The sequence below is a fragment of the Sorex araneus genome, chromosome 2 (genome assembly GCF_027595985.1).
Source record: "Sorex araneus isolate mSorAra2 chromosome 2, mSorAra2.pri, whole genome shotgun sequence".
Lineage (NCBI taxonomy): Eukaryota > Metazoa > Chordata > Mammalia > Eulipotyphla > Soricidae > Sorex > Sorex araneus.
Window position 1 is genome coordinate 265451081 of NC_073303.1, and position 21111 is coordinate 265472191.

At 62.2% G+C, this 21111-nt stretch overlaps 3 protein-coding genes across 4 annotated transcripts in view; all 3 read right to left on the reverse strand.

The window, feature by feature from the left end:
- PLCH1 (phospholipase C eta 1) overlaps window positions 1-3209 on the reverse strand; it is a 51700-nt gene extending 48491 nt beyond the window's left edge. The window contains exon 1 of the mRNA XM_055128706.1: window positions 3194-3209. The gene's annotated coding sequence lies outside the window, so the exon portion shown is untranslated. The remainder of the gene's footprint in view (window positions 1-3193) is intronic.
- Window positions 3210-3640: 431 nt separating this feature from the next.
- On the reverse strand, window positions 3641-6430 carry C2H3orf33 (chromosome 2 C3orf33 homolog). 2 transcript variants are annotated; one of them, XM_055126838.1, is made up of 5 exons: window positions 6298-6430; window positions 6173-6232; window positions 5376-5526; window positions 4828-4988; window positions 3641-4484 (listed from the first exon to the last, which is right to left on the reverse strand). In XM_055126838.1, exons 1-5 carry the CDS (start codon window positions 6379-6381, stop codon window positions 4203-4205), a joined length of 738 nt encoding a protein of 245 aa, XP_054982813.1. In that variant the 5' UTR covers window positions 6382-6430; the 3' UTR covers window positions 3641-4202. The 2 variants fall into 2 exon arrangements, with proteins under 2 accessions (XP_054982813.1, XP_054982814.1); XM_055126839.1 differs by lacking the exon at window positions 6173-6232 and having other exon boundaries at window positions 6298-6406.
- A 486-nt stretch (window positions 6431-6916) lies between these two features.
- On the reverse strand, window positions 6917-19737 carry SLC33A1 (solute carrier family 33 member 1). The gene is made up of 6 exons (XM_004603165.2): window positions 19053-19737; window positions 10313-10503; window positions 9760-9944; window positions 9558-9675; window positions 8758-8973; window positions 6917-8432 (listed from the first exon to the last, which is right to left on the reverse strand). Exons 1-6 carry the CDS (start codon window positions 19735-19737, stop codon window positions 8265-8267), a joined length of 1563 nt encoding a protein of 520 aa, XP_004603222.2. The 3' UTR covers window positions 6917-8264.
- Between the last annotated feature and the right edge of the window lie 1374 nt (window positions 19738-21111).

Below are 21111 nucleotides of genomic sequence, written 5' to 3' on the forward strand. Positions count from 1 at the left end.
CCGGGACCCCGGACCTCGCCTTCCACGCCCGCAATGCCCGGGAGGAGCCCGACCGCCTTGTCCTCTCAGCTCGCAGCGGTCACTCCGGTCACTCCCTCCCGCCGAGCACGTGCGGCGGGAGAGGAAACTTTGAGGCTGACCCCGGCCGCGGCAGGACGGCTGGGGGGCACCGGGGGCCGGACCGAGCCCACCCTCGGTGCCCTGCGGGCTCCCTGAGTGCAGAGCCCAGAGCAGGTCGGCCGGGGTGGCCAAAAGCAGACAAAAGAAGCCCGGGCGCCCCTCTGGCCAGCGCCCCACGTGCTTGCCCGGACAGGACCCTCCAGGCCAGAGACCCCAGCTCCCGGGCGAGGCTTCCCGCAGGGAAGTTCTTCTGTGTGCCTGGTTGGTGTGTGGGAGGGAACAGGGAGCACCCGACTTTGTGCACGGCTGACTCCCGGCTCTGTGCTCAGGGCTGACTCCTGGCTCTGTGCCCAGGGTCACTCCCAGCTCTGTGCTCAGGGCTGACTCCTGGCTCGTGCTCAGGAATCACTCCTAGGTCTGTGCTCAAGGCTGACTCCTAGGTCTGTGCTCAGGGCTGACTCCTGGCTCATGCTCAGGGCTTACTCCCGGCGCTGTGCTCAGGATTATTCCTGGCTCTTTGCTCAGGGTCACTTTTGGCTCTGTGCTCAGGGTCACTCCCAGCTCTGTGCTCAGGATTATTCCTGGCTCTGTGCCCAGGGTCACTCCTGGCTCTGTGCTCGGGGCTCTCTCCGGTATGGAGCCTGGGACTCCTCTTTGCAAGCCAAGGCCTTTGCCCCTGCACTATCCCTCTGGCCCTGGAGATCTGTCGTGCTGATTGTCTTCATGATGACTCAGAAGCCAGAGGGGAGGGAAACCGAGGCGGCTGTCGCAGCCCTTGGGAATGACCCCAAGCCCTGAGGAACAGGAGCAGGAGCGACAGGCTGAGGTGCCTGCCGGCCGGCAGACACCCGCAAGCTCTCTGTGAGCTCCAACACCGACATCATTCCGCACCTCTGGGGCTTCTGGCTCTGTGCTGGGGTGGGCCCGGCCCTCTGCCTGCCGGGCCTCAGGAGAGCTGCAGGGCTGGCCGCCTCCCCGCGGTCCCCGCGCCCCCTCAGTGGCGGCCGCCCGGGGTGCCAGCCCGACCCCAGGGTCCTGGCGAGGCTGCCCGGGGCCTCCCAGGGTGCTGCAGGAGCCTGGCCTGGAGTGGGTCTTTCCAGCCGCGAGAACTGCCGCTTGCGGTTGTGCCACAAACACCACAAGTCCTGTTCAAGAGTCACATCCACCCGCCAGCAGCTGACTGGCCTTGCCCAGGGAGCAGGCGGGGCGAGGCGGGACGGCCCAGTGGAGGGAGGGCGGGGCTGATTCCAGCTTCCCAAGACCCGGCAGGTGCCGCCACTTCCGGCCTGGACTCCTGGGGAAGTGACAGAGTGACAGAGCCCCCGCCCGGCCCCCAAGACCGCCCTTCTCGGGACTGGGGGTGGGGGCGGCTAGTGGGCAGAGCCAGCAGGAGGGCACTGGCCTGTCCCCCTCCGTCCCAGGCCCCCTGAAATTGGAAAAAACAGGAGGGTGTAGCTGATAAGTTTCACTTTGCTTTCTCTTACTTTGGTTACATTCAATATTTCAACAAAAACTATTATTGTTTGGAGCTGCACAGGCGGGGTGGGGGCTGGGGAGGTGGGGGGTGGGGGAGGTTCACTGTGATTCTTGGTGGTGGAATATGTGCACTGGTGAAGGGACGGGTGTTCGAGCACTGTGTAACTGAGACTTAAGCCTGAAAGCTCTGTAACTGTCCACATGGTGGTTCAATAAAAAATAAAAAAAAATAAAATAGGGGCTGGAGTGATAGCACAGTGGGGAGGGCGTTTGCCTTGCACGCGGCCGACCCGGGTTCGATCCCCAGCATCCCATATGGTCCCCTGAGTACCGTCAGGAGTAATTCCTGAGTGCAGAGCCAGGAGTAACCCCTGTGCATCGCCGGGTGTGACCCAAAAACCAAAAATAAAATAAAATAAAATAAAATAAAAATAAAATAAAATAAAATATTAAAAATACAACAACAGGAGGGTGGTTTCAGGACTGGCTGGACCCAGGCGCCCCGCAGCCAACCCCCCTCCTCGGCCCTCCTGTCCTGGTCTCTCCCGTCCTCTGCGCTTCCTGGGGTGCAGATGGCAGGCGTGGGCAGGCGTGGGCAGGGACAGCCTCAGACCTGGCACTCCTTCTTACAGAGGGGCGGGGGGGTCTTGCGAGCTGTGGGTTGGGTTGGGTTTGGGTGAGGGGATCCCACACCTCGCGCTCAGGGCTTGCCCTGTGTCTGCTCCAGGCTCAGAACTCACCAGTCTGTGCTCCCGGGCTCACCCAGGCTCACCGTCCGTGCTCCCGGGCCCGGGGCTCACTCTCCAAGGGCTCCGAGGACCCTCTGGTGCCCAAACCAACCCTGAGGTGGCCGCGTGCAGGGCCAGAGCCCTCCCTGCGAGTCAGGGGCATGGGCCCGGCCGGTCCATGGGGCCAGGCCCAGGGAGGCAGTGGGGGGGTCTGCAGGTGGGGCCTGAGCACAGGCCTCGCGGGGTCCCACCCCCAACCCAGCCCCAGCCCCGCACAGCCACGTGTTGCTCCAGAACAAGGAGCCGGGGCCGTGACCACCGGGGTGAGCACTGTCCAGCCGAGCACTGAGGGCATCCTCCGGCCTGTGCTGCTCAGGGGAGGGGGTGTCCAGGAGCAGCCTGGTCAGAGAAGCACAGGCCTCAAGCACTTTAGTTTCAGAAAGACCCCCCAGGGCTGGGGGAAGCCCCCACCCCCAAATGTCTGGCCCCCGGCCGCCCCTCCCGCCGCCTGCCCCACACCCCCCTCTGTCCTGTCCGGCCTCTACCAGCCCCCAGGCGGGTCTGGGCTCCGGCACCTTCTCCGGTCAGAAAACAGAGACTTGCTCTGAGCACCCGGTCCCCTCCAGGCCACCCCACTTCCTACAGGGCGCTGAGGGCTGGACCCGGAGTCCAGCAGGTGACCCGAGGGGGGCCCCCCAGCCCAGTGTGGCCCCCGAAGGGAGCACTTTACAAAGCGGCAACAGTCTGGGGGTGGCGGGGTGAGGACAGAGGGCAGAGGAGGGCCCTGTGACAGCAGGAGCTGGACCTGGTCACTCCGGGGACGGGACCTGAGTGCTGAAAGCAGCGACGGGCTGTTCCGGACTACCTACCTCCGGGCATCTGCATCACAAACCAGAACGCCCGGTGGGAAGGGAGAGGGGTCAGCCGGAGAGGCAGGGCTGGGGGCGGGCGCTGGAGCAGGGTATGACTGAGGCCCACCAGGAACGGCTCTGCAGATAATAAACACATTTACAGTGAAAGTTAACTAAGATGGGGAAAGCGGCAATCTTTATAGGTGTCAGCCAAATGCTGGCCCAGCCGCAGGGCTGGGGGGCGGGGGACCCGGGTAAGAAAGTCAGAGCAGAGCAGGTCCTAAAGCCCTGAAAGCTGGGCAGAGGAGGCCATTCACAGCACCCGGAACATTCTGGCTTCCACGCTGCCCGTCCCCTGCCCTGTGCCTTCACCGCCAGCTGCTTCTTTTTAACCGAGGACAAATGGTGAGGTTTTCCCACACAACAATGATAAAAGGGGAAAAACACGCGGTTTGAGACCGTATGTCAGCTTTTGTTCCGTTTATTGGCATGTTTACAGCACATGTATGGGGTGCTTGGTGTGTCCAAAGTAAATATTTTCAAAATCCACATTCTTTTTACACAAAAAGGCTTTCCTGGAGTGTTTTTCTGGGGCCGCCTGCTGTGCTCAGGGTCTCTCCTGCAAAGCCGGGCCTCGTGCTTTCAGTGCGTGAAACAGTGCCCCCTCCCACCCCCCCAGGGCTGAGCGCCTGCTGGTGCTGCTTGGGGGGTGGGAGCCGGCAGTGCTCAGGGTGACTCCTGGTGGTGCTTGGGGACCATATGGGATGCCATGTGCGAGGCCAATGCTCTCCCAGCAGTGCTCCCGCTCCTGTCCGACCACTGGCTTTGCAAACAGGAGGCTCAGGTTTGATCCCTGGTAGCACCCTGAGCACTGTACGACGAGTAGCCCGGGGGGGGGGGTAATGCACAAAACTTTGGATGGAAAGACCCTGAGCAGGTGCGCTCTGGGGGCAGTGCTGGCCCCACCCTGGACCCGCCAGTCCCCGACAGGCAGGTAGGTGGGCGTCCGGGCGGGCCTCACCTGGTCTCAGTCTCTCCGGAGCAGCTGCCGGAGCCTCTGCGCCCAGGCCACGCCCCGGCCCCATGCCTGCTGCCAGGAGCCGCGGAAGCGCTGCAGGCGGCCGCCCCGGGCCTCCGGCTCGGCCCACAGCCCCGCGCCCCTGCGCACGGCGGCCAGCTCGGCCCGCAGCAGGCGCCGGTGCACGGTCCAGTAGGCCTTGTCCTCGTGGCTCAGCCCGTCCACCGGCACCGCCTTGCCCAGCCCGCGCCGCAGGGCCTCCTCGTTCAGGTTCACGCTGAAGAGCCTCCCCTGCATGAGGCCCCGTGAGAGCGGGCGGGGGTCGAGCCCTCCCGGGCGGGGGACACTCGGGGCCTCTTTCCCTCGGGTCCCCGAGCCCGGTGGGGACAGGCTCCGGCTGGTCCTCGACTGCCCTCCCATTTCTCTGTCTGGGGTCCCACCTGGCAGTGCTCAGGTCCCCCGTGGCAGCGGGATGCAGCCCCCAGCCCCTCCCCTCCTCCTCGCACACGTGCCCCTAACCGACCCGCCCCAGCGCAGTGTGGAGCCAGCCCCCACCATGGCTCCCAGGAGCACTGCAGGGTGAGCCCCGCCCTGCCCCCAAACAACCCCGGGCCTGGGGGCAGGGCGGGCTCACCTTCCTCACCAGCAGGAAGCACAGGAGCGCCGGCCCCTGCGTTCCCAGCGGCTGGAACCACAGCGCCTGTGCCGGCCGCAGCTCCTCCCGCAGCCACGCGTGCCCGGCCGCCGTGAGCTCCACCCCAGCCAACCGCACCTGCAGGGCCCCGGCCGGCTCCCCTGCACCGTGAGACAGTGCTCGTGATGCCGGCGGCCTCTGTAGGCGCCCCCTGCTGCCACGCCCAGGTGCTCCCACACACAGTGCTCATGCCCAGCACACTGCGGCTGCACACAAGCAGGTGACGTCCACGGAGCTCGGTTGGGCCCCTGCGGGCCGGGACACAGCTCGGGCATCGGGGTGAGGCGGGCGTGGGGCCGCTCCTCGGGTCAGTGGCGGCCGTGCGACCCGGGGCCCAGCACCCGCCCCGCTAGCGTCCCCGGGGGAGCCCCAGACAGGTCCAGCCCTGCCCACGGGTACCCCCCCAAAGCCGCCTGCTCCCCCGCAGGAAACGCCCGGGTCAGGGCGCTCGGGGCCAGGGGTCCCCAAGGCAGCACCCCGCCGCTCACCTCTCCGCCAGCGCGCCAGGGGCGGCCGGAGCACGGGGATGTGCTCGATCTCCAGCCCCGTGGCCGACACGCGCCGCACGCGCCCGCGGAGCTTCACCTGCTTCCTGAGGAACTCCACGGGGATGTCCGAGGCGCGGGTGAACTGGGACGTCTGCGGGAGACACCGCGGGGATGGCACGGGCCTGGCACGCCGCCCATCGGCCTCTGGGGCCCCAAACCCCACCAGGAGTGACCCTGAGCACAGAGCCCAGAGTCAGCCTGAGCACTGAGCCCAGAGTCAGCCTCAGCACAGAGCTGGGAGCCAGGCCTGAGCACTGAGCCGGGAGCCAGTCCCAAGCACTGAGCCAGGAGCCAGCCCCGAGCACTGCGCCGGGAGCCAGCCGCGAGCACTGCACCGGGCCCCTCCGAGGACGAACCAAGGCTCCCAGACTCACAGGTCTCCCCCGAGACTCGGGAGCTGCCGTCCGAGCTTCCCCAGCGGGCCCCGCGGGCACTGCGGCTGGGCCTGGCCGGGCCGCCACGTGGGTCGGGGCCGCGGGGGCTCGGGCTGCCCCTGTCCCGCCCCCTCGGCCGCACGCCCGACCCCGACCCCGCTGAGCCCGCGGGAGCGACCCCTGGACGCCGGTCGGAGCCGCGACCCACCCGCCCTGCCCCCCCCCGTCCCCGTCCCCGTCCCCGTCCCCGCCGCGTCCGCCGCGTGCCCCCGCGGTGTCCCCCGCCCACCCTGTCTCTTCCCCGGCACCCCGTGTCCCCCCGTGTCCCCCGCCCGCGCCCCCGCGCCCCCCGCGCCCGCTCACCAGCCGCAGGCTTCGGCCCAGCAGCAGCAGCCCAGCCAGGCCCAGGACGGCGGCGACGCCCTGCGGGAGGCTCGGTCAGTGCCCGGCCGGGCGCGCCCCCGCCCTCCGCCCCCGACCCCGCGCACCCGCACGAGGCGCAGGTGGTCGTCGGCCCACTGCGACAGCCGCGCCACCGCGTTGGGCTCGTCCCGCCCGCGCCGCGCCGCCATTTCCGCCCGCGCCGCCGCCAGGGGGCGCCGGTCCCGGCCGGGCCGCGGGGCCGCGCGCGCGCCGGGACCGCCCCGAGCAGCAGGCGCGACGCGGGACGCCCGGCCCGACTCTGGCCCGGGGCGGACGGGCGGGCCCCGCGCTGACCCTCCCAGCCCCGGCGGGCCCGGGGCGCTGCGACCCCAGCCCGGACTGGCCACTGGTCACTCGCACCGGCCCCCGAGCACGGCCGGGGGTGACCGCGGGCAGCTGTGCCCCACCCCCGCCCCCAGCCCCAGCCCGGGCTCCCCCCGGGCGGCGCCCAGGAGCCTGAGCAGGGAGTGGGGCCCAGAGTCTGCGGGGGGGCCGGTGGGGGCCGGGGCACACCCCGCGGTGCTGTCACGCCCACGAAGAACCTCCCGGCGGTGCCCGGACGCGCGGGGCGCCAGGGCTCAAACCCGGGCCGTGTGTGCGGGGCAAGCGCCCTCCCGCCGTGCGATCACTCCGGCCTCGCGCGCGTTTCTCCGTCCAGAAATTAAAGACTCGATTCACACAAGCACGAAGTGAGTTTTCTCTTTATTCAAGTCAACATCCGACTCCCGGGACAGCGGCCACGCGTGCTGGGGCCCTGCGGCTGCGGGGAGTTACAGGTGCGGGTCAGGGCAGTGGCCCGGGGGACGCGCGGAGGCACGACTCCAGCAGCCTTTGGGGAGACAGGCCCCTACCCACTCCCGGAGGGACCGGGGAGACGGGCCCTGCCCCACTCCCATAGAGTCTGGGGAGACGGGCCCTGCCCCACTCCGGGAGGGTCCGGGGAGACCGGCCCTGCCCCACTCCCAGAGGGTCGGGGAGATGGGCCCTGCCCCACTCCCCGAGGGTTTCCGCTGACGCGCAGCTGGCAGGGGTGCGGCAGCTGGTCCGCAGCCGTCTGGTAAGGGGGACTTGGCACAGAGGAGCAGCCTTCTCACCCGTAAAGTGCTACACGGGGGAACCCCCTCCGCCCGGCACCCCCTGAAGGCACGGCCTTCTCCGTGAAGCTGGTTTTAAATCATAATTTGCACTTGGATCGCGGCACCTGAGACTGGGAAGCGCTGAGGTGGTTTCATCTCAGGAGTATAAAAAGAAACAGTACATGAAGAAAACAGGTCTTTATTTCCCCGCCGCCTCGAGAGGGTGTGCCTGGCACACCGTGAACACGAGTGGGCTGTGGGGACTCACAAGGACTCACACCTTCGGAGAAGCAGGGGGCAGGGCCTCAATATTTAACTTAAAATCATAGCTTCATTTTATAAAAAATAGTTTAAATTATCTTCTTATAAATCTTCAATGCTTAAAAAAAGCAGGAATACATTTAAAATAGTATTTTTAACACAGATTCAAAAGGGCAATGTGGCCATGTCAGAAAAATAACACCCGGTATGGCATTCCAGTGGTTTCCAGCCTCTTCCCCACAAATTCTTTGCAACTGGAAAGAATAAACTGCCGCTGCCCAAAGGTCAGGCAGACCGTGCCGCTGCTCCGTGGACATCCAGCTCTGACGGGTGGGCGCAGGCCAGCTGCAGCAACCTCCCTGGTCTCAGAACCCACTAAAACTCACCACGCACCACCATGCTGAGGCCTGGAGGTGCGAGTCCCCGGGGGAATGGAAGGCCGGGCCAGCCACTGGGAGGGCAAGGCCCCAGAGGAATGCCTGGCTGTGAAGCAGCTGTCCGGCCCTAGTGAGCTCAGAGTAGAGGGACCAGGAGGTGGTGGCAAGGGATGCAGAGGGTCTATTGCAACCACTGGGCGTTTCATAGAAACCGTTTCCTTGCTTGAGTGTTTTATGCTCCTATGTGCTGATTATCATAGCTCTCTGAATTAAGGTGAAGCTACAGTTACCTTTCTAGAATGTCCAGTAGTGAAAGAACTAATTGCTCCTTCTGCACTTCCATGAAGATGGTCCCTCATCCTGTAACTTTTTAAATTTGGGCCCCAGAAAGAACCACCAAGCAAATCCAATCAAAACACAAATAATGGACTCCACATAGTAGCCATCCAGGGCCGTCACGCAAGTACCACCAAGTTTCTTGCAAAACTGTAAAACACAGAAGGACAAAAAACAGTCAGCAAGTTCAGAATGGAAGCACTCGAGAGTTAACATCTCCCACCCTCTCGACTGAAGGGAACACCCGCCACTCCACACTACGCCCTGGCTCCCTCCCCTGCCAAAGCATGCCAGCAGCCCCACCAGGGCTAGGGCAGCTCTCGGTGAGGGCTGTAGCAACGCAGGACCATGAGAACCCCAGAGTGACTCACAGGACCACACCCACCGACGGGAACGTCCCTGCACTAAAGCCAGGGGTCTCACTTCAGGCCCCCAGGAACTGCAGCTGGCCGGGGCACCCAACACTCCCACTCACCTCTGCCGCCTCTGGCGTCCGGCAGTTCTGGGTGGAGGCGCCCGCACACTCCTTCACCGTGAGGGGGTCCACCAGCCACAGAGCGACCGTGGACGGCCAGTTCCCGCCCAGGTTGGATACAGTGTTGAGGAGAGTCATGTACGTGCCCCCGATGAGTGGGTCGCTGACCTTGGCATTGAAGGCCATGATGGACACGTACATGCTGTAGAGCGTGACCTGCGGGAACAGATCCTCTCCACTGGCTGCCACCAGGTGCTCAGACGTGGCCCCACTGTGCCAGAATGGGAGTGACAAGGGGGAGGAGGGGCCGAGGACAGGACAGCAGCCAGCCTGGGCTCAGTCCCTGGCTTCCCACACGGCTCCCAGAGCACCGCCAGGAATATTCCCTGGGCATCACTGGGTGTGACCGCCCACACTCCCCAGTAAAACACACGGAAGTGAGTTACTCTGTGGCCCACACTTGGCGGTACTCAGGGCTTACCCGTGGCTCTGTGCTCGGGGATCCCTCCTGGCAGGACTCAGGACAGATGAGGTGCCCAAGATTAACCCTGGGTCAGCAGCATGCAAGGCAGCACCCTACCCACCGTGCCAGCTCTCTGGCCCCAACTACAGCAGAAATCTCTTTCTTGGGCTCGGGACCGGTTGTGGTAGCAGCATGCCCACACCGGCCGACTGCTCAGGGGACCACAGCGCAGGGCAGATGGACTCAGTCTGCAACTCCAGCCCGGCCGGCATGGGCTCATCTGGACACGTCTCCACTTCACACCCAAGAGCTGCCACCGCGGGGCACAGCCACTCACCTGGTGCAGGGCGTAGCTCAGCACCACCACGACGTAGTAGTAGACAGGGAAGCCCCCTTGGTGCGCTACTTTCGGGGTCCACCAGACCAGCAGAGCGTACTCCAACCCAAGCAGCAACCTGCGGGAGGAAGGGCAGGGGCGGGTGAGGCCAGAGAGGGTGCCGGCGGCCGCGGGTCCAGGGGTGGTGTGGGCGGGGCCATACCTGTAGGGCATGGCTTTGTAGAAGATGTTCAGGGGCTGGGGGCCGGCCGTGTACTTGCTGATGATCAGGGGCAGGATGATCTGCAGAGGCACCATGGGCACGGCCAGCAGGGCCAAGTGCTCCTTGGGGACGCCCTCCTCCACGAGCTTCAGGCCTGTCACTGCGTCTGCAGCGGAGAAGCCGATCTACAACACACCCACAGGAAACCAGAGGCTCAGACGCTGGCCTGGCACGCGGCTGAACCCAGGCTAGACCCTGGCACCACTTATGGTCCCGAGCCCTGTACAGGCGTGACCCTGAGGTGCGGCCCAATCACGCCAGTCCTCAATTAAAGACTCTTCCAGCGAGGCGACACGCCTTGGCTGTGAGACCCTGGGCCCATTCCTGGCACAAGGGGCCAATGTGCTTTCACAGCGGGGAGGCGCGCAGGCTCCACCCCCGCTATCCCATAGGGTCCCAGAGCCCCGCCGAGTGCTCCCTGAGCAGGGCCAGGAGCACGCCCCAACGCCAGGCGTGGCTCACACCCGGTCAGTGTGCGCCGTGAGCCTCTTACCTTCGCCGTCAGAATCAGGAGACAGAACGTCAGAACTGCTGGCATTTTTATGATTGCAAAGAGCAGCTTGTAAGTGTCTGTGATGCCCTGTGTCTCTTCTTTTCCTACTAATACTTCTTTGTTCTCTTTCTTCAGAAGGGCAACTAGTGTCGTTGTTATTAAAAACACAGTTCCCCAGAAGAAAAGGAAATCTGGAAACAGAAAGGTTTTAAATCTGTGATTAAGTTGGTTTTTTTTTCTTGGCTTTTTGGGTCACACCCGGCGATGCTCAGGGGTCACTCCTGGATCATGCACTCAAGAACTTCTCCTGGAGGTGCTAGGGGGACCCTATTGGATGCTGGGAATCCAACCCGGGTCGGCCGCGTGCAAGGAAAACGCCCTCCCTGCTGTGCTTTGGCTCCAGCCCCCGTGATTAAGCTTTGAAATGACTTAACTTCACTGGCACTAATTCTGTAAACAACTTTTCCTCAAGCTGCAAATGCCTTTTTACTTTATATCCTATGGGGCACAGTTTGCAATTGTGAGTGGGAGAGTCTCCCCGTCGGGTCGGGCCCACCCAGCACCAGCCTCCCCAGGGCCCACTCCCTCCCGCCACTGACCGAGGGACGCTTCCCACTGAAAGGCAAACCTCTGTTCCTCTTGCTCCTGGACATTTCTTCTTTCCCTTTTTAAAAATTTTTTATTTTTGGGTCACACCCGGTGATGCTCCGGGGTTACTCCTGCCTCTGCGCTCAGGAGTTATTCCTGGTGGCACTTGGGGACCACACAGGATGATGGGGATTAAACCCGGATCAGGCACATGCAAAGCAGACAGATGCCCTAACCACTGTCCTATCGCTCCAGCCCCAGGAATACAAATGCCTTTACTGAACAGCTTTTTAAAAATAAAGGCTGATACTGACTGTGATCCTGAGGTCTCCTAACCCATTTTGGCACCAGAGCAGATTCTTGCAGCCATGCACTTTGACTGCGAGCTGAACTACAACCTCGTGCAGCCCGGGGAGGGATTTTTTTTCCCTCTCCACCCCATTTTTCTGAGTGAAAATGGCGGCAGCGGCAGCAGCCACGCGGTGAGAGCCACCCTCTAAGACCCCTACACCAGGAGGTAGGACTTTCTTTAGTGACGTAGCCTGTAGGTGATCCTGGGAGGGGAGGTGTTCCCGGCGCGCCTTCCGCCCAGAGATGAACCAAGAGCCGCGGCACGAGAAGCAGAGCCTCCCGCCTACTGACTGTGATCCTGAGGTCTCCTAACCCATTTTGGCACCAGAGCAGATTCTTGCAGCCATGCACTTTGACTGCGAACTGAGCTAAAATATTAGAAACCCAAAACCGCGCGGCCGCTATTGGTAAAGTTTTCACCTTTACCAAGGAAGAGAATTTATTAGATGATGCTTATTCAGCAGGCCTGATGTTGGGGAAAATTTCCAATCAACAGTAGTGAGTTCTGTATGGAAATATGAAATGTACTCAATATATATAGAGAATAATGGGAATATCATCAGCTACTTAGATGGGGGGTGGGGTGGGAGGGGGGTTTATTGGGGTTCTTGGTGGTGGAACGGGTGCACTGGTGAAGGGATGGTGGTTTAATCAGTATTTGACTGTGACTTAAACCTGAAAGCTTTGTATTTTTTTTTGTTTTCACGGTGGTTCAATAAAATATTTCTTTAAATAAAAAAAAAATAAAATAAAATATAAATAAATAAATAAATAAATAAAGGCTGAGCGATGCTTAATGACACTCAGGGGTTACTCCTGGCAGTGCTCGGGGCATGGGCTGCCAGGGATCGAACCCAGGTTGGTCGTGTGCAAGGCCCCACCCACTGTACTAGTGCTCCGGCCTCTGAATAATTATTTTGGCTCTTGGAGTAGATGCCAAGAAACGGAATTGCTGGGTTATCCCTATTTTCTTGAGGAATGTCCATTTTGCTTTCCAAGAAATCTGGACCAGTGGACATTCCCCTGCGGTGGAGGACGGTCCTTTCTCCCCACATCCGCCGCTGGGCAGTGCTGCGTTTGTTGACACGTTTGGCCGTGTCTGTCTTTGAGGACGTAGCTGCTCATCTCCCCCCGCGGCCCCAGAGGCAGGGCCTCAGCTCACAGAGAGCTGACAGCCACACAGGCCCTCCGGCCAGAGGTGGCGGGGCCTGGGCACTGTGGAGTGTGCTGCGGGCGGGGCGGGCAGAGGCAGATCCCTTTCTGGAATAAGTCCTGCCGACTCGGACCGTTTCCCATGGCGGAGGCAGTACCTGGGGGCAGCCACTTTCCGTGTCCACCCCGAGAAGGCAATCGGGGCAGGGCCAGAGCAGTCTGGGAGCCAAGTCAGAGACCTGCCAGCCCGAGATTCCTCACGCTCTCGCCAAGGCTCAGGGTCACTCTGGTGTGCCCGGGGCTGCTCCTCCCCTGCACTCAGGGATCACTGCCCGTCAAGCTGCCACGCCCAGGCTGGTGCCCGCTGTCCTCTCAGCCCCAAAGCTTCCTCCTGCTCTGGGGGTTGCTGCCTCGGCCTCCAAGTGAGGAAACAGGCCAGTCGAGCACCAGAGAATGGGCGGCAGCCCGGCCCAGAAGGAAGAGCTCAGAGGCTCCACGCCAGGGCCATGAGCCACGGAGGGAGCCTGTGTCGCAGATGCGCACGGTGTTGCGTCACTCCGTGTCCCTGGCCGAGCGGGGCAGACGCGCTAGGACACTCAAGCGCGTGCCCCAGAAGCACATCCAGCTGCAGGGGAAAGGGTCTGGCGGCCTGGGAAGGCCACTGGGCCGGGCCCTCAAGCCCCCAGAACAAGGTCGACAGTGCGCAGGACTCACCACAAGGCTCCCCAGACAGCCACCGGCCCGGCCTCCTGGGAAGCGTCACACAGAAACCAGCATCTACTGAGTCTCCACAAGCCTGGCCCCAAACAAAGCTGCTTCTCAAGCCGTGTCAGTGTAGTAAATGGACGCGTCACGCAGACGTGGCCATGTGTATTCCGGAAGAATTCTCTTCTCCACCACGGGAACTTTGCGATTTGTAAACTGAGACATCAGCAAAAACATCCTGGTTCTGTTTGGGTCAGAGCCAGTGGAGCTCTGGCTTAACCCTGGCACTGCACTCAGGGGTCACTCCTGGGGGCTGGGGTCGAAGGCAGGTCAGCCGCACGCAGGGCAAATGCCCGACCTGCTCCTCCATTGCTCCAACCAATAACATTCTTTTTAATTTTTTTGCGTTTTGGGTCAAACGCAGCAAAGCTCAGGAGCTACGCCTGGCTCTGCACTCAGAAATCACTCCTGGCAGTGCTGGGGGAAACCAGGTGTGATGCTGGGGACCGAATGCGGGTCAGTCATGAACGAGGCAAGTGCCCTCCCCGCTGGACTGTCGCTCAGGCCCAGCAATTTAAAGATGAAAGTGTAAGTGCTGTAATAGTTTCTTAAAAGCCTCTTTTTTTTTTCTTTTTGGGTCACACCTGGCGATGCACAGGGGTTACTGCTGGCTCTGCACTCAGGAATTACTCCTGGTGGTGCTCAGGGGACCATATGGGATGCTGGGACTCGAACCCGGGTCGGCCGAGTGCAAGGCAAACGCCCTCCCCACTGTGCTCTCACTCCAGTCCCTAAAAGCCTCTTGGTTAAACATCATCACTACAACATTAATTTCTGTGCAGGTTTATTTCCCTTTGAGGGGTGGACCGGGCCCACAGCACACAGTATCAGGGGCCCGAGCTGAACCCGGGCCTCGCACATCACCTCCAGTTCCTTTCTGCTGTGGCTTCCGGGCCACAGCCGGCAGGGCTCGGGACCTGTGTGGTGCCAGGGAGGGAAGCCGGGCGGGCCGCACCTTCCCCCTGGATCTGACTGTGGCTCCCCTGTCCCCGCACTCAAATTCCACTGGTGAACAAGTGACCAGAGATGACCTCATAGGAAACCTGTTCATCTCATGGAGAACGTTTCTGTTCACCTGCTTGAAAACAAGCTGTTTTAAAATGGGGGCTGGGGCACTGTCACTGAAATCTCTAGTAATGGCCTTTATGTAACCGTTCAGTGAAAATTAAGAATTTCTGATGACGCACAGAACACGTAAACACTTGTGCTCCAGTTTGGCTTTATTTAACTGCTCCTTCCCCTGGCCCCTCGCTCAGGTCGGCCACATGCCAGGCAGGACTTTAAACCCTTCTACTGTGTCCCCAGTCCTAAAGTTCCAGTTTTGAAGCGAAACCAGGAGAACGTGCGTGGCAGGGGCGTTTGTCTAGCAGACCCTCCCAACTCCAGTGAACAAACCCTCTGCAGAACGATGGAGCCTTGCTGCCAGGAGCAAGAGAGAAACGCAAGCTCAGCAGGTCTCTCCCCTCCCTCAGGCTGTGTCCTTGGCTGGACAAAGGGCACAGCAAGGATGAGGGGAGCGGGGAGACACACCGCGGAGGCTGGTTCACGGGACGAGAACCCCCAGTGACCCCGACCACTGACCAGCAGCCACTGTCTGGGGCCATCAGCTCCAAAAGAGTTTCCAGTCAGACCAACCGGCAACTGGGATGACCCCTGGGAGCCCCCCAAAATAAAATTAGCGGGAAACTGTAAAATGTAGTGGGGAGGGGCCTGGCTTGCATGCGTCTGAACTGGGCTCAATCCCTGGCACTCCAGAGCGTCCCCCAGGCCCTACCAGGAGTGATCCGAGTGCAGAGTCAGCCCTGAGCACCGCAGGGAGTGGCCCAAAACAAAAGAAACCAAAATGCAAAAGCTGCAAGACTGTTGGGAGTAAGCAATGTGCATCGCAAATGGACGGAACACAGGCCCAGAATGGTCTGGGTTGGTTGAAACTTGCTCTGAGGTCTTAGCTGGCGATCACTGGAAATCCGTAAGGTATGTGCTCAAAAACAAAGGGAGAAAGAATTCTTTAGATGACAATGAACAAAGAAAGCCACCTGGTGGGTGGGTGCCAGAGGCTCCATCCCTGGCACCCATATGGCCCCAAGCAGAGGCAAGGTAAGCCCTAAGCATCACCAGGCTTAAAACATTTAGTGGGCATCTCCTTAAAGACATTTTAGTGAGCATATCCACACTGAAATCACTGTGTATGAGTGTGGCCGGGTGTGGCCTCAATGCCTTCTCCCCAAGAAAAGAAGAAAGAGGTAAAATTAGAGTGAATTTAAAATTCTCATTCTGGAGTTCAGGAACTGGACTCTGGTAAAATAGAAACCTCGGCTGGAGGAGACGGCACCACAGGGGGAAATCCAATCTAACTTCTCTAGAGTAAGATATTCCTTTCACTGTATCACTGTCATTGTCTCATTGATTTGCTCGAGTGGGCACCAGTAACATCTTCATTGTGAGACTTGTTACTGTTTTTGGCATACTGAATATGTCACGGGTAGCTTGCCAGATTCTGCCATGCAGGAGAGATTCTCTTAGTAAGGTGCCGGGCTCTCCGAGGGGCAGAGGAATCGAACCCTGGTCGGCCTTGTGCAACGCAAACACCCTATCCGCTGTGCTATAGCTCCAGCCCAAGAAATTACCTGAGATAAATCAATTAGGTAGGTGTGTCTGATTTCTCAAATCTTGTGCATTCTCAGGAACACTTATTCTTCCACTGACCAACTCACATATAAAGTGCAGTAAAACCTTCAAATTCAGAGAAAGATGGATGCCAAATGGAATGATTTTAGCTTAGTCTCTCATCAACTTCGCAGACACATACAATCACACAGACTTTTGCAAAAAGAAAATACCACGTCTCCTTTGCTTGCTGTTTTAAAAAGAAAGTGAGAGGCTTTAAGGCCCTCCCGCCGGGCCTGGGCTCCAGTTTAGTATCTAAACCCTTCTGCCGGCAGTCACATGCTGGAGTGACCCTGGCTGGCAGGGTCACGCGGAGCCGATTCCATGGCAGCCTATGGCAGTCAGATGCAGACTACAGGCCGACGGCACTGGAGACAACTTCGCGCAGGCCCAACAGTGACCATACGGGGGACGGAATGCAACCCGTGCCGGATGCGGGCAGGTGCCAGTGGGAGACGAAGGTCAGATCAACGGTTCCCTGGGGAAGTTGCTGTAAGCAGAGACAAAGCTACTGATCTCGATTCCATCACTACTGCCGGTCAATAACTTGTCTAGATTCCATAGGTGTCAACTATGGTTCAAAACCTGCCACCGGTGAGTGCCAATCATTTATCTCTCCGGGAAGTGTCTCTCGGTCCAGGTGGCTTGGGACTGTGTCAGCAGGACTCCAACGTTGGAGCTGGGGTCAGCTCCGACCGCAGGCTCCACATTCCAGCCCCCCACCTCCGCCTCTGGCCTGTGGCCTCCTTATGGTCTAGTTCCTGGAACAAGGAGCAGCAAAGACGGAGGACGGGGCTGACGGGCTTGCCCTGCATGCTGCCGACCCCAGCTCTGTCCCTGGCACTGCAAAGGGGCCCCTGAGTTGCCCCGGGGTGGTCCCTGAGCACGGCCATGAGTAAGCCTCGGCACCTCTAGGTATGCACCCCCCCCCCCCCGCAAGAGGAAGTTCCTCGGAACAGAGGAGTTGGGGGGTCACTCATCCAGCAGGCCCGCAAGTCCGGCTGGCCGGCACTGGAGTGCTCACTGCCAGTCACCGAGGCCACAGGGCCACTGAGAAGCAAAACGGGTCAGAGACATGGGTCGGGGGGAGGAACCGGCCTTGCATGTCACTGACACCCCCTCCCGTTTCATCCCCGGCACCGCATAGGGTACCCCAAGCACCACCAGGTCGCTGGGATTAGCCCCTGAGAACTGCCGTGTGTGACCAAAACCAAAGCGAAGAGTTGGTGCACGCAGAGGGCTGGATTATTTTTCCTTTTGTTGGGGGCACACCCAGTGCTGCTCAGGAACCCACAGCCCTGGAGGGTGGGAGCGGGTCTGCGGGATACAAGCGGGCGCCTGACCTCCTGTTCTCTCTGGTCATGTGTGAACCCCAGCACGGTCAGTTCCCGGCCACTAAAGCTGTGGCATCCAAACCAAAACAGGGAGCCAAAGAGATAGTCAAATGGGTAGAGGCTTGCCTGCATGGGGCCAGCTCGGGCGGGATCGCTACCCCTCCATATGGGCCCCCAAGCCCCACCAGGAATGATCCCTAAGCACAGAGCCAGGAGTAAGCCCTGAACACCACCCGGTGTGGCCCCAAACCTTTTAAAAGTCTACGCACATGGGGGTCAGAGAGACAGAGCGGGATAAGGCGTTCACCCCAGTTCAATCCCCGGCACCATATTTGGTCTCTGCATTTGGCTCTCCCTTGAGCATAGTGCCAGGGGTAAGACCTGAGTAGTTTCGGGTGTGGACCGAACCCCTGCCCAATGATTACACATGTGACATGTGCTGCCGTGGAAAGAGAAACAGGTTTTCAACACTTACTAAACGTCTGATGTATGAGCAGTCCCCTACAGACGTGAAAGGTTTAATTAAAAAGCGAGCTATTTTTACAACCCCCCAAAGAACAAAGTCCACAGAACTCTGATCGGTGATAACAGGCCCTGAAAGTGAACATCCAAAGAAACCAGCCCTGACTTTCCCACTCTGGTTCCGGCACTGGCTGCCAACGCTCGGGGGCATTCTCTGGCAGGGGGTCAAAGACAAAGATCCAGGGGCCTGAGCGACAGCACAGCGGGGAGGGCGTCTGCCTTGCATGCAGCCAACCCGGGTTCACTCCCCAGCATCACCACCTGAGCACCACCAGAGTAGTTCTGAGTGCAGAGCCAGGAGTGACCCCTGAGCATCGCTGGCATGACCCGAAGATCCAAGAGAGAAAGATCCAGCTTACACAGCAGGAACTGTGTTGGCACTGACGCTTCCCTCCCCGGGGGAAGCCACACCTGATCTCTCCTCAGTGCTTCTGGTTTGACAGCCGGAAAAACCCGACCTCAGACAAGGAGTGTGACATGAGCAAGGGACACTCGAGACAAAGTGCCCTTGGACGCATCCCTGGCTGCCAGTTGTGGCCTGGCCTGTCGGCTGGGAGCACTGAGTCCCCGCAGTGGAGGGCGGGGGTCCCCACAGGGCACAGGGTGGGCATGAGGGGCAGGTGAGTCCACCCCACAGCAGCTGCTCGCACCCCCAAGCACTTCAGCGGCCATGGAGGCGGCACGGCGAGGATCTTAGGAGAATCCTGTTGCCAGAGGGTCCCACCTATCCGGCCCACCACCCCCGTTTTCTGGAAAAGGTCGTGCAACCAAGTGCCCCTGTGCCTGCACCTGATCTTCGACTGCCCCCTGGACCGCTGGAGCCCCCCGGGGATGGGCATGATCTCCCCCTTCCTTCTGGGAAACGGGGGCCGGCTGCACACATCCTCCTGACTCCTAGTCGGGAGCACGGAGAAGGGGGGGAGGGCACAGGAGGGCAGGTGACCCGGTGGGGTCTGATCTGTTCTGACCTGTCTGGCTCCAGAACAGTCTCTGCCCCCGCCATGCGTGTCCCAGCCCTCCCGAACCCTGTCCCCTGGGTGCATTCTCCACCTGATGTCCTGGCATTCGGGAACTGCACACACCTCCCCATCTTATCCAACAAGGTAAACTGATCCTGCAACCCCGGCCCCCTGAAACGCTGGTCCTCCCCATTCCTCGGGGAGGCCCCAAGAGAAGCAGGGGGCACCAAGGGCACCTTGGGGACACTCTCCTGGCTGGGTGAGGCTCCTCCCGGCACCAACCGGGGGGGAGACAGGGAGCAGAGCGCCCGGAGGGGGTGAGCACGGCCTGCCAGCCTCTGCCCGCACGCCCACCCCGGGGTGACTGTCCTGCTGCCACGGCCCCGTCCCCCGGGCGGCTACCTGAGAGGGTCACGAGGCCCCGCGGCTGCGGCTGGAAGCGCAGGTACTTGTTGCAGAAGTCGGGCGACTCGAGCGCCAGGAAGAGCACGTTGCCCAGGAAGTAGCCGGCCGTCTGGCCCACAGAGTTGCAGGTGGACGCGTAGCCCACGTTCTCGCGCGACAGCATGGTCAGCGCCCAGCCGTCCACGGCGATGTCCTGCGTGGCGGCCAGGAACTCGAAGAGGAAGAAGGTGGCGGTGAGCGCGGGCACATCGGGCGCGCCGCCGCCCGCGCCCAGCAGGCGGTCCACCTGCGTGGACAGGTAGAGCATGAAGAGCCCCAGCACGTACTGCGTAGGCACGAGCCACGACTTGCGGCGGCCGAAGCCGCGCACGTACACGGCGTCCACGAGCGGCGCCCAGAGCAGCTTGAGGCTGAAGGGCCAGAAGACGAGGCTGAAGAAGGCCTGGTCGGTGTAGCTGACGCCGCGGCCCTGCAGGATGAGCGGCACGCTGCCCGCCAGCCCCAGCGGGATGCCCTGCAACACGTACAGCGCCAGCAGCAGCAGCACGCTGCCCAGCTCGGCGCGGCAGCCGCCCGCGCGCGCCGCCTCGCCCGGCGCCCAGCCCGGCGGCTCGGACCCGGGGCCGGCCGGGCCGGGCCGCCGCTGCCGGCTGCGCTCGGGGCCGGGCGCGGCGGGGGGCATGCCGGACGCGAGGCACAGCCCGGCCGGCGCGGCGCCGGCGCTCAGCGTCTTGGAGCGGCCGGACCCCAGCTCCGGGGCGGCGGGAGTCCGGCGGGGGCCCCGCGGGCGGCCGCGCCGGGCTCGGGGCCGGGCGGACGAGCCGTGGCGGCGGCGGACGAGGCGCGGCTGGCGGCGCCGCGAGAGCCCGGCGCGCTTCCGCCCGGCCGCCGGAAGCGGTCCGCGCCCCTACCGCGTCCGGGCCGCGCCGCGCCCGGCCCTGGGCGCGCGGCCCCGCGGGCGCGGCCAGGCAGTGGCGCCGCCCGGAACCCGCCGGCTGCGGGCATGGGGGGCGGCCGGAGCCCTGAGGCGGGCGCGCGCGGGGCCGGGCTCTGTGAGCACTGCCGGGCGGCTGCGAGGCGTGGGCCGCGCTGATTGGCCAGCGCCGTCACGTGCCCCGAGGGGGCCGGCCGGCTGCGAGGCGTGGGCCGCGCTGATTGGCCGGCGCCGTCACTGCCTCGCGGGGGGCCGGCCAGCTGCGAGGCGTGGGCGGCGCTGATTGGCCGGCGCAGTCATGTGCCCCGCGGGGGCCGGTCGGGCGAGGTGCCGGAGCCGGGCATCTCTGGCAGCCTGGGCGATGCCCGCTGCTTCCTTAAGGCGATCTGCGTCTGCTCTGAAGCGGGAAAGCTCGTCCTGGGAAGCCCGTCTGTGACATGTCCCCGGGACTCGGTGCTGCCCGCGCCGAGGCGCCCCCGCAGCGGCGGGAAGTCCCCCCGGGTGCGGAGCACCCTAAGGCCCCCGCAGCCGGCCCGGGGCCCGTGGGCGCGCTGCCCCGCACGGCCGTCCGCACCCGCGCGGTCCCCCTGCAGCCCCGAGCGACGCAGGTGCGCTCCCGGCCCGGAAGAGGAGTTGAAAGACTTTCCCAAGCACGTTTTGTCCCCAGGGTTGGGGCTGTTGAGAGCCGTTGGCGCCGGCGGACGGTGAAGGCAGAGTGGCGGGTGTCCGCTCCTCCCGGTGACGTCGGGGAGCTCGGTGCCACCCCAAGTTGCCCCCGACACTGCTCAGGAGTCTCCCTGATGGGACGTGCGGAGGGAAAAGAAAGCGAAAGCACAGCCTCCGGTTAGCCGCCACTTTAACCCATCCCAGTTCTGTCCAGCCCTGACAACAGAAATCAGAAAGGATGCCTCGTGCAAAGATTCTGGGGTGCCCTGAACTCAGACCAGGGGGTCCACTGCTGCTGCACCTTGCCCCACACACCGCCTCTTGCTCAGGCTGAGACCCTGGGTGCCGGCCCCAGTCCCCTCGCAGGGATGAACATGTGTGTAGGAGCTGTCGTCCCAGCCACACTCGATTCCTCGGCCGTGTGTCATTGATAGTGTTTGGGGCGGGTGAGCTGTA

Excerpts from the sequence above, each read along its gene's own strand:
- C2H3orf33 (XM_055126838.1), bottom strand. The coding sequence starts at position 6,381 with ATGGCGGCGCGGCGCGGGCGGGACGAGCCCAACGCGGTGGCGCGGCTG. Across the intron at positions 5,527-6,172 it reads TGGGCCGAAGCCTGCGGCTG|ACGTCCCAGTTCACCCGCGC; the intron begins GTGAGCGGGCGC and ends TGTCTCCCGCAG. Across the intron at positions 4,989-5,375 it reads CCTGGCGCGCTGGCGGAGAG|GGGAGCCGGCCGGGGCCCTG; the intron begins GTGAGCGGCGGG and ends CTCACGGTGCAG.
- SLC33A1 (XM_004603165.2), bottom strand. The coding sequence starts at position 19,737 with ATGCCCCCCGCCGCGCCCGGCCCCGAGCGCAGCCGGCAGCGGCGGCCC. Across the intron at positions 8,974-9,557 it reads TGAGCTACGCCCTGCACCAG|GTCACGCTCTACAGCATGTA; the intron begins GTGAGTGGCTGT and ends CTGTTCCCGCAG. Across the intron at positions 8,433-8,757 it reads GGACGCCAGAGGCGGCAGAG|TTTTGCAAGAAACTTGGTGG; the intron begins GTGAGTGGGAGT and ends TGTGTTTTACAG.